The 16,037-nt window shown below is 43.5% G+C and overlaps 2 protein-coding genes across 4 annotated transcripts in view; one reads left to right on the forward strand and one right to left on the reverse strand.

Annotated features, from left to right (window-relative positions):
- Positions 1-3,748, reverse strand: part of scyl3 (SCY1-like, kinase-like 3) — a 58,751-nt gene extending 55,003 nt beyond the window's left edge. For all 3 annotated transcript variants that reach the window (XM_078561351.1, XM_078561352.1, XM_078561349.1), the window contains exon 1: positions 3,478-3,748. In XM_078561351.1, coding sequence (XP_078417477.1) covers positions 3,478-3,642 — 165 coding nt within the window. In that variant the 5' untranslated portion in view covers positions 3,643-3,748. The remainder of the gene's footprint in view (positions 1-3,477) is intronic.
- Positions 3,749-6,120: 2,372 nt separating this feature from the next.
- The window catches only part of LOC144692456 (5'-AMP-activated protein kinase subunit beta-2-like), a 52,121-nt gene continuing 42,204 nt past the window's right edge, over positions 6,121-16,037 (forward strand). Inside the window, 4 exon segments of the mRNA XM_078561343.1 lie at positions 6,121-6,153; positions 6,156-6,216; positions 10,955-10,988; positions 10,990-11,197. Of these exon segments, the coding sequence (XP_078417469.1) occupies positions 6,121-6,153; positions 6,156-6,216; positions 10,955-10,988; positions 10,990-11,197 (336 nt within the window).

A 16,037-nucleotide genomic window follows, 5' to 3' on the forward strand; every position in this document is an offset into this window, starting at 1 on the left:
GTCCAGTCCCTTCCCACCTACATCCGTGATTCCTCTGACACCCTACAACATATCAACAACTTCCGGTTCCCTGGCCCCAACCGCCTCCTCTTCACCATGGACATCCAATCCCTCTACATCCCCCACCGGGATGGTCTGATTGCTCTCTGTTTCTTCCTCGAACAGAGGCCCGAATAATCCCCATCCACCACTACTCTCCTCCGTCTGACTGAACTTGTTCTCACACTGAACAATTTCTCCTTAAACTCCTCTCACTTCCTCCAAATAAAAGGTGTGGCTATGGGTACCCGCATGGGCCCCAGTTATGCCTGTCTCTTTATGGGGTATATGGAACATTCCTTGTCCCAGTCCTACTCAGGCCCCCTCCCACAACTCTTTCTCTGGTACATCGATGATTGCTTCGGTACTGCTTCATGCTCTTGTCTGGACCTGGAAAAATTTATTAATTTTGCTTCCAATTTCCACCCCTCCATCATTTTCACATGGTCCATCTCTAACACTTCCCTTCCCTTCCTTGACCTCTCTGTCTCAATTTCTGGTGATAGACTGTCCACCAATATTCATTGCAAGCCTACCGAGTCCCACAGCCATCTCGACTACAGCTCCTCACACCCCGCTTCCTGTAAGGAGTCCATCCCATTCTCTCAGTTTCTTCGCCTTTGTCGCATCTGTTCTGATGATGCCACTTTCAAAAACAGTTCCTCTGATATGTCTTCCTTCTTCCTTGACCAAGGTTTTCCACCCACAGTGGTTGACAGGGCCCTCAACCGTGTCCGGCCCATCTCCCGCGCATCCGCCCTCACATCTTCCTCTCCCTCCCAGAAACATTATAGGGACCCCCTTGTCCTCACTTATCACCCCACCAGCCTCCACATTCAAAGGATCATCCTCCGCCACTTCTGCCAACTTCAGCATGATGCCACCACCAAACACATCTTCCCTTCACCCCCCCAGCAGCATTCCACAGGGATCGTTCCCTCCGTGACACCCTGGTCCACTCCTCCATCACCCCCTACACCTCAACCCCCTCCCGCGGCACCTTCCCATGCAACCGTAGAAGGTGCAACACCTGCCCCTTTACTTCCCCTCTCCTCATCGTCCAAGGACCCAAACACTCCTTTCAAGTGAAGCAGCATTTCACTTGCACTTCCCTCAATTTAGTCTACGGCATTCGCTGCTCCCAATGCGGTTTCCTCTACATTGGAGAGACCAAAAGTAGACTGGGTGACCGCTTTGCGGAACACCTTCGGTCTGTCCGCATTACCCAGACCTCCCTGTCGCTTGCCATTTCAACACTCCACCCTGCTCTCATGCCCACATGTCCGTCCTTGGCCTGCTGCATTGTTCCAGTGACGCTCAACGCAAACTGGAGGAACAGCACTTCATTTTCCGACTCGGCACTTTACAGCCTTCCAGACTGAATATTGAGTTCAACAATTTTAGATCATCTCTCCTCCATCCCCACCCCCTTTCCTATCCCCCTTTTTTCCAATAATTTATATAGATTTTTCTTTTCCCACCTATTTCCATTATTTTTAAATGTATTTCCATCCATTGTTTTATCTCTGCCTTTTAGCCTATCTCAATCCCTTCCCCCAACCCAGCCCCCACTAGGGCTATCTGTACCTTTATTATCACATTCCTTAGATAACATCACCAGCTTCCACACTTCTTTGTTCTTTTGTCTATGATATCTTTTGGTTATCTCCACCTATCACTGGCCCTCTACCCAGCTCTACCTGTCCCACCTCCCCTTAAACCAGCTTATATTTCACCTCTTTTCTATTTTTCCTTAGTTCTGTTGAAGAGTCATATGGACTCAAAATGTTGACTGTGTTCCTCTCCACAGATGCTGTCAGACCTGCTGAGCTTTTGCAGGTATTTTTGTTTTTGTTTTGGATTTCCAGCATCCGCAGTTTTTTGCTTTTATCATGGATTTTAATGCTGGGATAGAACAGTTCAATAGCACCAATTCCAGGGTATAGGATTTGATGGGTTGATTTTGATTGATGTCTTCCAAATTCTTTTCAGTTTTTTGTTGATGACATGAGATGGCGCTTTCAGTCTTTTGTTCACTGGTTGAGCACCTGCCTTTCAATATCTCTGGTTGAGCACTTGCCTTTCAATATTTCTAACAGTGATCTTCCCCTGTTCCTCATGACAGGGATTTTCAGAGAGCGAGCAGGTTATAGAGATCTGAAGAGAAAAAGCCAGCTAGCTGTTATTGTGAAATTACTGGGATCTTACACACACGGGAGCAAGAGGTTTTAGGTCTTTTTCCTTTCAGGTTAGGAGCTATTCTGCTGCACTGCTCTCACACAAATCCTGGTCACCTGGTCAGGAGCAAATTAAAACACTGTTGCCAGGCGGTTCACCATTAGACCAGACTCCTCCTTGCCACCAACCTGTATATCACAGCACACTCTATTCCAGGACAGCAACATTGTATATATTCGTCACACTGCTCCAGTGGACATGTCTTTCAAACTGCAGCCATTGTAATTTTAATCCACAGTCCAACAGAAATAAAAAGGTATGTTTTTACGGCAGTTTTAACAGGGCTATCCAGTATGCAGCACTGCATGAATGCACATAATCTTTTTGTTTTCAATGTTTTTTTTGTCAAGAACAAAAATTGACAGAAGTGCTCTGTCTACAAATTTAAATTTGGAAGAAATTAGGAGGAAGGCAACAGGGGCATTATATCTATCCACTCTCAGTTACATATAGACGACCAGTGAGGTATTGTTGAGGTTAGTTACAAGGAGAATCAAATGTCAGTTTTGCTAATAGTTACCAGTACAATTGCATCAATTTATTACTAGGTTCTGGTGGATTCAGAGTTTTGCCTAACCCTGGTTTTCCCATCCACCGTTTCCCCCTTGGATTGCACGGAGGCAGCATCCTGCCATGCAAGACTTTGCAGAAAATCCAGCCCTACTCTCTCTGGCCCCTTCACCCACACCCCTCTCCCCTCTACCCCTTCACCCATGCCCCTCCCCCTCCCTACCCCTTCACCCATGCCCCTCCCTACCCCTTCACCCATGCCCCTCCCTACCCCTTCACCCATGCCCCTCCCCCTCCCTACCCCTTCACCCATGCCCCTCCCCCTCCCTACCCCTTCACCCACGCCCCTCCCCCTCCCTACCCCTTCACCCACGCCCCTCCCCCTCCCTACCCCTTCACCCACGCCCCTCCCCCTCCCTATCCCTTCACCCACGCCCCTCCCCCTCCCTACCCCTTCACCCACGCCCCTCCCCCTCCCTACCTTCACCCATGCCCCTCTCCCTCCCTACCCTATTCCTTCACCCACACCCCATCCCATTCATCCACCACCCCCCTTCACCCCATCCACCCCCCTTCACCCCTCCCCACACACACCCCCACCCCTTTCACCCCTCCCCATCCACCCCCCTCTCATTCACCCCTTCAGCCCTCCTCTCATCCATCCCCTCTCTACCCTCTCCTCCCCCTCACCTTAGCTGCCTTGTTGACGGCTTCCTCGTTCCCCCGCTGATAGACGAACACGGACACCAGCTGCTCTTCCTCCAGCACCGCCTGGTACACGCTGAGACCGGCGGGCAGAGTTACCGGCGGCTCTTCCAACCGGCAGCTTCGGGCCGCACTACTCTCTGCCCCCATGGCCGTCTGTGTTCAACTGTTTGGGGGGGGGGGATTGGGGGCGGCCAAATTCACTAGAAATTCTTCAAACCCAATCTCCAAAAACAACTGACCTCCAGCATCCGTCTAACCCGGAAAGACAGGCAACGCTCCGCCGACCAATCACGGCCCCGCAGGTGAGACATGCGCAGTATGGAAAGCCTATCCTCCACTGTCAGTTCCTGTGATTGTGACGTTTCTGTGTTTTCGGAAAACAGCTGGGATTCACACTGATGGTTTGAGATCTCTCCTAAAAGATCAAGGTCCAAAACTGACCAAAACTCACCTCCTGTAAATGTTCTTTCTCCACCCCGCCCCACCCTTATTTTCTTCCTTATTGAGGAGGTGGAAAATCTGTGTGAACATGTTCATGGCCCAATCACCAAGGTTCAGAAGAACAGGAGAGAAGCCAAGATAAATAAGTTATAGTAATTGATTCATGCAGCGTATAGATAGGTGTAGAAGTATCTAGACAGTAGAAAGAAGGGGGGGACTATATATTCAACAATTTGAATTTCTTGGACGGTATGACGCAAATATTGCAGTAAAACAGGTAAGACTGGAAGCTGGAGCAGAAGGCTGCCATTACTTGGTTAGGTCTCCAACTATTCACTGTAGGGTGTATGTCTATAGTGTTTTGGACCCAGTCTTAGTGCATCTTAGAGGTCACTTTGACAAAATTACTTATGCATATCCATATTCTATGCATGTCACAGGGCTCCAATGTTTTGCAGGACATTTTGGAGTCATCTAACGGTCATATTTGTGTATTTGTAGTACAAATTAACAGTATCCTAACAAATCCTTACATAATTTAGGATGGTGTCAAAAGCACTGGTGGGAGGGTGCAAATGCAGTGTTGCAGATTTACATAGGATGTTTCCATTGTTACTGTATACATTGGAGTTTAAAGTGGAAAATATAAAAGTAAGCACGTAATATACATCTTTAAAATGGTTCTGAAGTGTATCTGTGTGTCCTGGATCAATAACTCAAGGTGGGTAGGTCTACTTCACCTGAAGCAGGGTAAGTTGACTTCACCCTTTTCTTGTCTCTCCATGTGTAATACTGTGGGAGATTGACGAGTACATTGAAATGATTCTGTACTGATTGTGGGCCTGACCGTGTGTACTATCTGACACATACATAGCTGATGAACAAAATCCTGTACGCAGAAGTCCTTTGCATGTGCAATTACATTGATGAAAAGCAGAAATTGTCAGTATAGTGAAAAACTCACTGGATAGATATTTTAGCATCCTTAAAAATAAATCTTCATGAAAACATCTTCTATTAGTTACTGAAACCAGCCTCACCCCACCTCAGCATCTAACTCCAGGATAGTTTCTTAAATTATATTTTTCAGATGACCAATTTTATACAACATATAAATTATCAGCTCTTTGAAGCCAAAAATATCACTAACACAGACATAACACTTTGTAATAAAAGTTTTATTTCAACTATTCAGTTTATAAATATCATTGACCCCAAAACATCATACAAAACAGAATAAAACAGTATATTCATTAACTCAACATAAATTGTGGCTGCTTGCTGGTACATATAACAGTCTTATATGTGTCATTCACACTTCAGATAACTTGTTACTGATGCAAACAAATCTTTAAAAATGATAAAAGCCAGTCTGCCAGAATATCATTGCTGGGCTGGAGGTAGATTATTTACAAGTGGTGCAATTATCTGAATTTTTCTATTTAGACTTTGTTCACATGGGGTACTTGAGCAGTGGGTTTAAGGGGTCTCAGCAGATTATAAATATCTAAATGTTGCAGCTCTGCTGCAGAAGACAGATCACCCATGAGCAATGTGATGACAGCTTGAATAGTTTCAAAGTGTTTATTATTCAGCTGTGTATCTATTCAGGTATCAAGTCAGTATCCAGGTTATTTGTTAACAGGGAGATTTATATAAAGCAGTTTGATAGAAAGTAGATTCAATGCTGTCTTTATATTTGAGATTGAAACAGTATGTAAACCCAGTGAATAAATGTTCTCCTTTATAATGTGCAGTGAGACATTTATTTACCTAGTTTCCACCCACCCTTTTATTAACCTAGTTTCCACCCACCCTTTTATTAAGTGATTCATCTTGGACCTGTTAACTTTGCTTATTTAGGGACACATTCTATTTTGTGCGCAGTGGTGTTTTAATAAATGAAAAGTTCTATATCAAAGGATTGCGCCCACATGTCTGCCCCTATCCAAAAAAGAAACAAAATCCAGGAGGATGAACACGGGAGGACAAAGTGCAACAGCTTCTCGGCGTAACTCAAAGCGACTTGGGGCAGAGGAGGGAATGAACGTGGGATGGGAGAGGTGGGTTGCACCGGGATGTTGAATCAGAATCCCGGAGCGGAGGCAGTATGATTCTGCGCGCCCGCCTGACTTGAGGCGCGCGCGCAGCTGATGGTCGCGGGTACGCGTGCCATTGGGCGCGATGGATGAAGCGCGAGCCGGAGCGGTTACGTTGGGGGGGGGGGCGGTAGGGAGGTAAAGAGAGACCCGGAGCAACAGGTCTGCCGCTTTACTCCAGGTAATAAATAACCTCCTGCACTGAATTAGAAAGAGAGGTCGTGGATAATCTGTTGTCACCGTCTTTAATGTGTCAATTTCTATTTTGGTCTCTCCCCCCCCCCCCCCCATCAAAACATAGCGGGTGAGTTGTTGGACTTAAATTTAGTTGTGGCTTTAGGGAGGCCTCTTTTCTCCTGTTCAGACATGGTTGTCGACGTTTGTAGCATTTTAACAGTCAGTAGTGCCTAGCCAGTGATCTTTTATTGCACTTGCAGGAGAAGCCAGCCCGGTACTTGCAGAGGAAATTGTACCTGGCTGCTGGAGCCCATTTTTTTTTTTTGCTTCATTGTAATTGAACGTGCATGTTTTATAAATATAGGTTTTTCCACGTATTTAGTATATTGGAACGACGCAAATGCAACGATTCGAACTTTTACAGTTAATGCGGTCGTCCACCCTGTAAATATTAACTTTATTAGAGAGCAATTTAGAGCACCTACCCTCCTCCGCCCACTTTATATAAATGAGTGGCGTGGAGGATGAGTGGGGGGGGGGAAGATTAGCAGAAAGAATATTGAAATACCTTTATAAAAACAATTCGTGTGTAGATTTGTCACGTTCTCTGCTTTGCTTTATTTTTGTAAGGACATTGGTTATTATAGTCATTGCAAGCTGGGCAAGCACCAGGATGGGCAAGAAATGTCTGTAACCACTTGATTTCACGCAGAGTGATTAATACCTTGGACAATGTTTTGCGGACAGAAGTGGAGGCAAAAAACGGGAGTTATACAAGAGAGAGATTTTGTGATGTGAATTGGGATTATTTTCTATAAACGGATGAGCCTAGATCAGTGCGTCCCAAACTGTTCGTCTATGTGATCCCATTTTAAATATTTTGAAAATAAGTGTGATCCCAGACGCCAGCAAAAACTGAACATCAACAAAGCGTGGTAGCATTTAGTGTAAATTAAAATTTGGGTACCATAGATTAACATATATTGATACATCATATAAATATGAAAATCTGTGTTTTAAAGCATATTGTAAAAATGTTATGATTTTATGAATTTCAGTCCAGCTCTCCATATTCCCTGATGACAGAAGACTCTGTGAAACCCCTCTTCTGCTCCACCTGCAGAACATTGTAATCAACCCCTCACCCCCACCATGCAGACATACATGCCCCTTTTCCCAACACACCTCCCCCACTCACTCAGCAGCCTCTCATCTGAAACCCCTCCCCTCTCTCGGCAGCCCCCCTTTCCAACCCCCTTCCACCCCACTTGCACTCACTCACCAGCCCCTCTCCCCTTCCCTCCTTTTGGCCTAGCTGCTGGTACCTGGAAAACAAGAGTTGCTACCCTGGACCCTGTAAGGACCCAACAGGCAGACAAGAACAGAAACATAATTAACCCACATTCCCTGCTGAGCTGCATGATTCCCAGTTTTTCCCACACTCAGTTAGTGGCTGAATTACACTTGCCAGCCTCTAGCTGTGCCAAGTCAGTGCATAAACATCCCAATCCCTCTCAAACTAATTGTTGAAGTGATTTCTGAAGTTAAAGAGCACTTTGGGCTCACCGAATGACCTGTGCTGTTCGGCAGAAATGATCCAGTGTTTCCGTGGCTGTCCCTTCTCCAGGCTGGTTGTTTCCTCTCCACAGTCACCATTGCTGCCTCGGAGGAGGGACAGCTCGCGACACCAAAAGTGATCTCTGTAACCCTATCGGGAACCCTGGAGCTAGATGGATGGAATGTACACATTCATCTGTGCTGGACTTTGTGGAAGAAATATATATAAACTAACTGTATTTGATAGTTACAGTTGAATAATTTGATCATACTTGTTCCAAATCTGGTTTTGCAGTTCACTGAACATTGATGGTATCTCAGTGATTTAAGTAGATCTAGTATATGTTTGATTATGTGTACTTATATGGAAGTTTGTACCTCCACAAACTCCAGAGGTAACTGAAACAATGTTGTCACTGAACAAAATGCTTCATAAGTCTTCCCTTTATAAACAACAAGAACGTTTGTTTAATATAAATGTATTTGCTGATTGTTGGCATTCAGCCTTGCATGAACCATAATTTTCTCCAGTTAAATATTGGGGAGACTAAAGCCATCGTTTTCAGCTCCTGCCGCAAACTCTGCATTCTTGTGGAAACCCTTGTCCATGCCTTTGTCACCGCCAAGTTCAACTATTTCAAACTCCTCCTGGCTAATCTCCTATTTTCCACCCTCTGTAAACACCAGTTACTCCAAAATGATGCTACTTGTACCCAATGCCCCAAGCTGGATTGATCATCACCCTGGCATGCTGTTGTATATTTGCTTCAGGTTCCCCAATCCTCCTGTTTAAACCTCAATATGACTGTGTCATTCCCTATTTCTGTTACCTGCTCCTACAATCTGTCCATACCCCAATAAGTTCACTAAACTCTGACTCAAGCCTTTTGTAAATTGTGCCCTAGCTTTACCCAACCATCAGCAGTCACACTTCCAGCTGTCTCGGCTCCATGCTCTGGGATTCCCTCCCTAAATTTCTGCACCTCCCTTTTCTCCTTTAAGGCCCTATTTAAAACCCATGCCTGACAAAACTTTTGGCTACCGGTCTTAATATTTCATTTGACTCGGTATCCGTTTTTATATGATTATGCCTTTTGAAGCCTCTTGAGATGTTTTTCTGTGTTCAAGGTACCATGTAAATGCAAATTATGGTTGATTGTTGGTAATCTCTGCTTCACTTTCATTCATTTTGCAGTAATCCCCAATTGTACTGCCAGGTCTGGCTTTGCTGTGTTGCGGTGATTCAACAACCGTTCCAGCAAAATACATATGCCAGACTTGCATTAGGAACTTTATCAGGAAGCTGGTGTCTTGTATGGACTTATTCACGGGTCTAAACATGCTATCAGTTCTGAAAAAGAGTCATTTTGCCTCAAAACACTTACTGTGTTTCTCTCTCTATAGATGTTGCCAGACCACCTGAACATTTCCAGCACTTTCTGTTCTTATTTCAGGTTCCCAGCATCAGCAATATTTTGCTTTTATCTAAACATACTGTATTAAAAGGAGGCTATGGGAAATTACAATTATGTGTTGGGTTTTCTTTGCCAGAAGCCTTTGGGAGTACAATGTTATTTCCTCAATGTGTACTGTCAGATATTTCTACCTTCATAATTTCCTCGTGGAGCAGGCTTGAGAGACATCATGGCCCACCCCTGCTCCCATTTCTCACAGAAGTATGTACCACCTTGCTGTGAGAGAATTTAATTTTTGTCCAGCAAGATGTGAATTAAGTCGTCGAGGCAGTTCCAAGCCATTAACCCTTTAGCTGATGTATTAAAGGAAGAACTAAATTAGTAAAGGATGTATTTACTTTTTCTACAGTGTTGGATTCAATTAATTTTTTTAAGCATGCAAAACAATATTTGCAGCAAGAGGAGGAAAAAAATGCAAGATCCTTGAGGCTTCTCTGACAATCGTTTTGTTGTGCGCGTGTACCATGTGATGGTATTGAGCTGTACAAACTTTGCTAATCCATTTTTTTCAGTTTGCAAATATTTAAATTTGATTGATCAGTTTAGTCCCACTTGCTAATGCCAGGCACCATTTGCAAAGACTATTTTTAACTGTCTGTGATTACCAAAATATGGGCAAATAGATGCAAACAAGCAAAAATGATGAGCAGAAAAAGACCAACTAGTCCATCAAGCCTGCCCCACGCAGTTGTGATGCGTGAGACATCATGATTAGATAGCCCTTACCCAAAAATAGATATTTAATAATCCCAGTTGGGAAAAAAAAGGATAAAAACTCAGGGCCAACACAGGGCAAAAATCTGAATCATATTAGGAAAATCTTAATTCACTAGATATGGCTCTCTGTTTCTACGTTTTTTTTAATATTCATTCATGGGGTGCAAGTGTCACTGGCAAGACCGACATTTGTTGTCCATTTTTAATTGCCCTTGAGAAAGTGGTGGTAAGCCGCCGCCTTGAACTGCAGTCCATGTAGTGTAAGTTCACCCACAATGCTGTTAGAAAGGGGGTTCCAGGTTTTTGACAAGGTGACAATGAAGGAACGTTGATATAGTTCTAAGTCAGGGTGATATGTAGCTTGGAGATAAACTTGCAGCTGATGGTGTTCCCATGCATCAGCTGCCCTGGCTCTTCTAGGTGGAAGAGGCTGCAGGCTTGGAAGTTACTGACTTGTTACAGTGCATCTTGTAGATGGTGCACACTGCGTCCACTGTGCGCTGATGGTGGAGGGAGTGAATATTTAAGATAGTGGTTGGAGTGCTGGTCAGGTAGGATACTTTGTGTTGGATCTTTTCAAGCTTCTTGAGTGTTGGTGGAGCTGCACTCATCCGGGCAAGTGGAGAATATCCCACCACTCCTGACTTGTGCCTGGTAGATGGTGGACAGGCTTTGGGGAGTCAGGAGGTATGTTACTTGCCAGCAGAATTCCAGCATCTGACCTGTCCTTGTAGCCACAGTATTTACATGGCTGGTCCAGTTCAGTTTCTGGTCATTGGTAACCCCTAGGATGCTGATGGTGGGGGATTCAATGATGACCATGTCAAGGAGAGATGGTTAGATTATCTTTTGTCATTGCCTAGCATTTGTGTTGTGTGAATGTTACTTATCAGCACCGGCCTGAATGTTGTCCAGGTATTTGGTGGTGTTCTCTGTTAAATGGTAAAAGTATGTTTCTAGTTCCATTAAAATATTTAAAAATTTTTATTTCAGGTACCCAGATAAAGATTGTGGGACTATTTTTTTTGAATTTTTGGCAGTAATAATAATACCAATACTGTCAGGATAATGGGGAACACCAGCAGTGACCGCATGGGAGCAGATCGCCATGGAGGGCACAAGTCCCACCGTACTGACAGCATGGGATCTTCTCAGTCATCAAAGGAGAATGAACGTCCTAAAATCATGGTGGACAGCACAGATGACCCCAACATTTTTCACACACGAGACTCAAAGGTACAGTATAAAGCTATGCTTCTTATTTCTAGCATGGTGGATACATATGTTCCTTCATTTAAGAAGAAAATGGTTGTAAACTGTCTTGAAAGTGGTGGCTTCTGAAGTAAGTGCTTTTTAGCCACCAAAGTTCAGGTGACCCTTAGAGACACCAAGATGAAAGCCTTGCCTTGGGGGTAGTCTCCCCGATTTAAAAAGATCGTAAATCTAAGCCCCATTCCAGAGACTTGAGCACATAATCTGACACTTCGTGGTGGTGCCATCTTTCAGATGAGATGTTAAACTGAGGCCTTGATTGCCCCCTTCAGGTGTGGCACTTTGCTAAGAGCAAGAAGTTCTCCTGGCACCTGGTATCCTTCATCCAACACAACTAAAACAGATTATCACTGTTTATGGGACCTTTCTGTGTACAACTTGGCTTCAAGTTTCCTACATTATTACAGCGGCTAGACTTTAAAAGTACATAATTTACTGCGAAGCATTTGCTTCTTTTGCTTCCTGCCTTTTGAAAAATGCCACGGGTCTCTTTATGTCCACCTGGGAACATGCATAGTATTATATAAATGCAAGTTTTTTTTCTTTTTATATTGAGTAAGAATTATTGGGTAAAGCAGTTTAAATATTATTTAGATGCAATATGCTATGTGGTGTTACACTGAACCTCATTGACCAGGAAAGTGCCAGGTTCAACCTGTGCTGAGTTAATTAGTCTTAGCCATGGTGCATTTGTGTCCTATGCTAGTGAGGTTAAAAAAAATACTAGAACCTTTGTACTAGATTGCAACCCATCGATCCTGCTGGAAGTATGTGGCTCTGGATGCCCAGTGAGGATGAGATCAGCTTACCTCAGTGGTGCCCTTGCTCAGACAACAATAAGCCTAGGTTCAGACATGAATAATAACTGCTTGTTCAATGTGCTATGAATGCCCATAGAATTGTAGAACAGTATGAGTTACTAATAGTTTAACTTATACATCTTGAGAACAATGGAATATTTTTTTTTTAATCTGAACTACTTAAGTGTAAATAACAAAAGGAATGTGAAAAACAAAGTTTAGGATAACCATAATCTATTATATGTTCTAGCAAGTATCCTATTTGTAAAATGGTGGTATGGATAGAGGGAAGGCTGCATAATAGAACACAGAGTATGTGCAGATGGATAGGGTCTGCATAGAGAGCTGGTGAGTGAGAGCGTTTTAAGGGTCAATTTCTATCTAAAGGCTAGTTTTTTCTTTAATTTAGCAATTAACTGAAAATTACTCAAGTTAAAAGTTAAGCTTCATTCCAGCCTTAAAACAGGGGTATACAAACTCTCTCAGAGCAGCTGCAGCTAGTTAATTAGGTAGCTAACTTAAACTGGTTTTCAGAGCTTCGATCAGTTGTTTTTCAGGGAGCATAAAAACAGTGCCTTTCTCAGTGCTGCTCCGAGTGCTGCTTTGGGTGCACAAAGTGTAAAGTGGGAGTTTGGTGAGTGAGGGAGGTGCTTTCTTTTTCTACCTTTTTTCAGCCTCCAGTAGCTGGCTCTGACTTTGGTACAGGGAAAGAAACTGGTGGGTAACTGATAAGTTATTCTACTGATTATAATTGTAATAAATAGTTTTTAAAATTATAGTATGGCAGGTCAGCTCGGCCAAGTGGAATGTACATCCTGCACTATGTGGGAAGTCATGGACGTGCCATGTGTCCTAGATAAACATCTGCAGGAAGTGTCACCAGCCGCAAAAGCTTTATCTCTGGGTTTCAGAATTCGAGCAGCAGCTGGAACCATTGTTGTGCATCCATAAGGCAGAGAACTAAGTAGATAACGTATTTAGGGAGGTGATCACACAGCAGGATAGGAGCGTACATGCAGGGAGGCAATGGGTGTTCGCCAGGCAGTCTAAGAGCACCAGGCAGGTAGTGCAGGAGTGCCCTGAATCTATCTTGCTTACTAATCTTGTTTTCCATTTTGGATACTGGTGAGGGCGATGGCTCCTCAGGGGAGTGCAGCCAGAGCCAAGCGCATGGCACCACGGGTGGCTCAGCTGCACAGGAGGGGAGGAAGAAGAGTGGAAGAGCAATAGTGGTAGCAGATTTGGTAGTTGGGATCAGACAGGCATTTTTGCAGCGGTAAAAATGACTGCAGGATGGTGTGTTGCCTCCCTGGCACCAGAGTCAAGGATATCATGGAGTGGCTGCAGGGAGGGTGAACAGCCAGAGGTTGTGGCCCACATTGGTACCAACAGCATAGGTAGGAAAAGGGTTGAGACCCTGAAAGTAGATTTTAGGGAGTTAGGAAGGAAATTAAAAACAGGACCTCAAAAACAGTCATCTCAGGATTACTCCCAGTGCCACGTGCTAGTGAGCATAGGAATAGGAGGGTTGATTGATTGAACATGTGGCTGGAGAATTTGTGTAGGAGGGAGGGCATCAGATTTCTGGGCATTGGGACTGGCTCTGGGGCAGATGGGACCTGTACAAAATGAATGGGTTACTCCTTAACAGGATTGGGACTAATATCCCTGCAGGGAGATTTGCTGGTGCTGTTGGGAGTGTTTAAACTAGCTTGCCAGGGGGATGGGAACCTGAGGGGTAGCTCAAATTGGAAGGAGGTAGAGCTGGTAACGGAAAGTAGAAAAGTAGCAAATGAAATTCAAAGGCAGACGAAACAAAGATGAGCATCAACTAAGCTTAGAATGTGGAATGATGTCAAAAGGACAAAGTTAAGGGCACCCTACCTGAATGTACACAGCATTTGCAACAGGGTAGATGATTTAAAGGCAAGAATAGATATAAATGGGTGTGATCTAATTGCCATTGTGGCTGCAGGGTGACCAGGACTGGGGACTGAATATTCAAGGATATTCGACATTTAGGAAGGACAGCCAAAAAGGAATAGAATGTCGTGTTGCACTGATAAGGGATTGCATTAGTACTTTAGAAAGGGTGGATTTCAGATCGGAAGAGCAAAATGTAGAATCTGTTTGGGATGGTTTTCTAGAGCAGTATATTGAGGAACCGACTAGAGAACAGACTATTTTAGATCCAGTATTATGTAATAAAAAGGGGCTAATTAATAATCTTGTTGTAAAAGAACCTTTCAGGATGAGTGACCATAATATGATAGAATTTTACATTATATTTGAAAGTGAGGTAGTTCAATCTGAAGCTAGGGTGTTAAATTTGAACAAAGGAAATTATGAAGGTATGAGGGGCAAATTGGCTGAGGTGGCTTGGGAAAATACATTAAAAGGTATGATGGTACATAGGCAATGGGAAGTCTTTGAAGAATTATTACACAGTTTACAGCAACTGTATATTCCTTCCAGGCACAAAAACCCAAGAAGAAAAGTCAGTCAACTGTGGCTACCAAAGGAAATTAAGGACTGTGTAAAATTAAAAGAAAAGGCCGATAAAGTTGCCAGAAATAGTAGTAAACCTGAGGATTGGGAGCATTTTAGAATACAGCAAAGGAGGACCAAGAAACTGTTAAAGAAAGGGAGAACAGTATATGAATGTAAACCAGCATAAAACATAAAAACAGTCTGTAAAAGCTCCTATAGGTACGTAAAAAGGAAACGTTTGGCTAAGACAATTCTGGGCCCTTTATAGGCAGAGTCAGGAGAATTTATGATGGGGAATAGAGAAATGGCAGAGAAGCTAAATGATTGCTGTGTGTCTGTCTTAACTGAGGAAAATACAAGAAATCTCCCAGAATTAGAGATCCAAGGGACTAGGGAGAATGAGGAATTGAAGGAAATTGGTATTATTAAGAAGATTATATTGGAGAAATTAAAAAGACTGAAGGTTGATAGTCCCCAGGACCTGATATTCTACATCCCAGAGTGCTAAAAGAGGTAGCTATTGAGATAGTGGATGCGTTGGTGATCATCTTCCAAAATTCTTTAGATTCTGGAATGGTTCCTGCAGATTGGAAGGTAGCAAATGTAATCCCATTATTTAAGAAGGAAAGGCGAGAGAAAACAGGAAACTACAGACCTGTTAGCCTTACATCAGAAGTAGGGAAATGCTAGAATCTATTATAAAGTATGTGATAAATGGACGCTTGGATAATAATGATCTGGTTGGGCACATTCAACATGGATTTATGAATGGAAAATCATATTTCACAAAGCTGTTTGAGTTTTTTGAGGATGTTACTAACATTGATAAAGGGGAGTTGGTGGACGCAGTGTGCTTGGATTTTCAGAAGGCTTTTGATAATGTCCCACGCAGGAGGTTGGTTAGCAAAATAAAGCACATTGTGATAGGAGGTAATACACCAGCTTGGATTAAGGATCGGCTAACAGGCAGAAAACAGAGAATAGGAATAAAGGGTCATTCTCATGTTGGCAGGTTGTGACTAGTGGGGTATTGCAAAGATCAGCACTTGGGCCCCAGCTGTTCACAATATATATCAATGATTTGGATGTGGGGACCAAATGTGATATTTCTAAATTCGTGGATGACACAAAGCTAGGGTGGGAATATGTGTTGTGAGGAAGATGCAAAGCGGCTTCAAGAGGATTTGGACAGACTGAGTGAGTAAGCAAGAACATGGTGGATGGAATATAATGTGAAAAATGCAAGGTTATCCACTTTGGTAGGAGAAACAATCGGAGGAGGATTTGAGCACAGGAGTAGCGAAGTCTTGCTTCAATTGTCCAGAACGTTGGTTAGGCTGTGTGTAGTTTTGGTCCCCTTACCTTAGGAAGGATATTATTGCCATAGAGGGAGTGTAACAAAGGTTCAACAGACTTATTCCCGGGATGGCGGGACTGTCCTATGAAGAGAGCTTGGGGAGACTGGGCCTGTATTCTCTAACATTTTGAAGAATGAGAGGTGATCTCATTGAAAC

The sequence above is a fragment of the Cetorhinus maximus genome, chromosome 17 (assembly GCF_964194155.1).
Source record: "Cetorhinus maximus chromosome 17, sCetMax3.hap1.1, whole genome shotgun sequence".
Taxonomy (NCBI): Eukaryota; Metazoa; Chordata; class Chondrichthyes; order Lamniformes; family Cetorhinidae; genus Cetorhinus; species Cetorhinus maximus.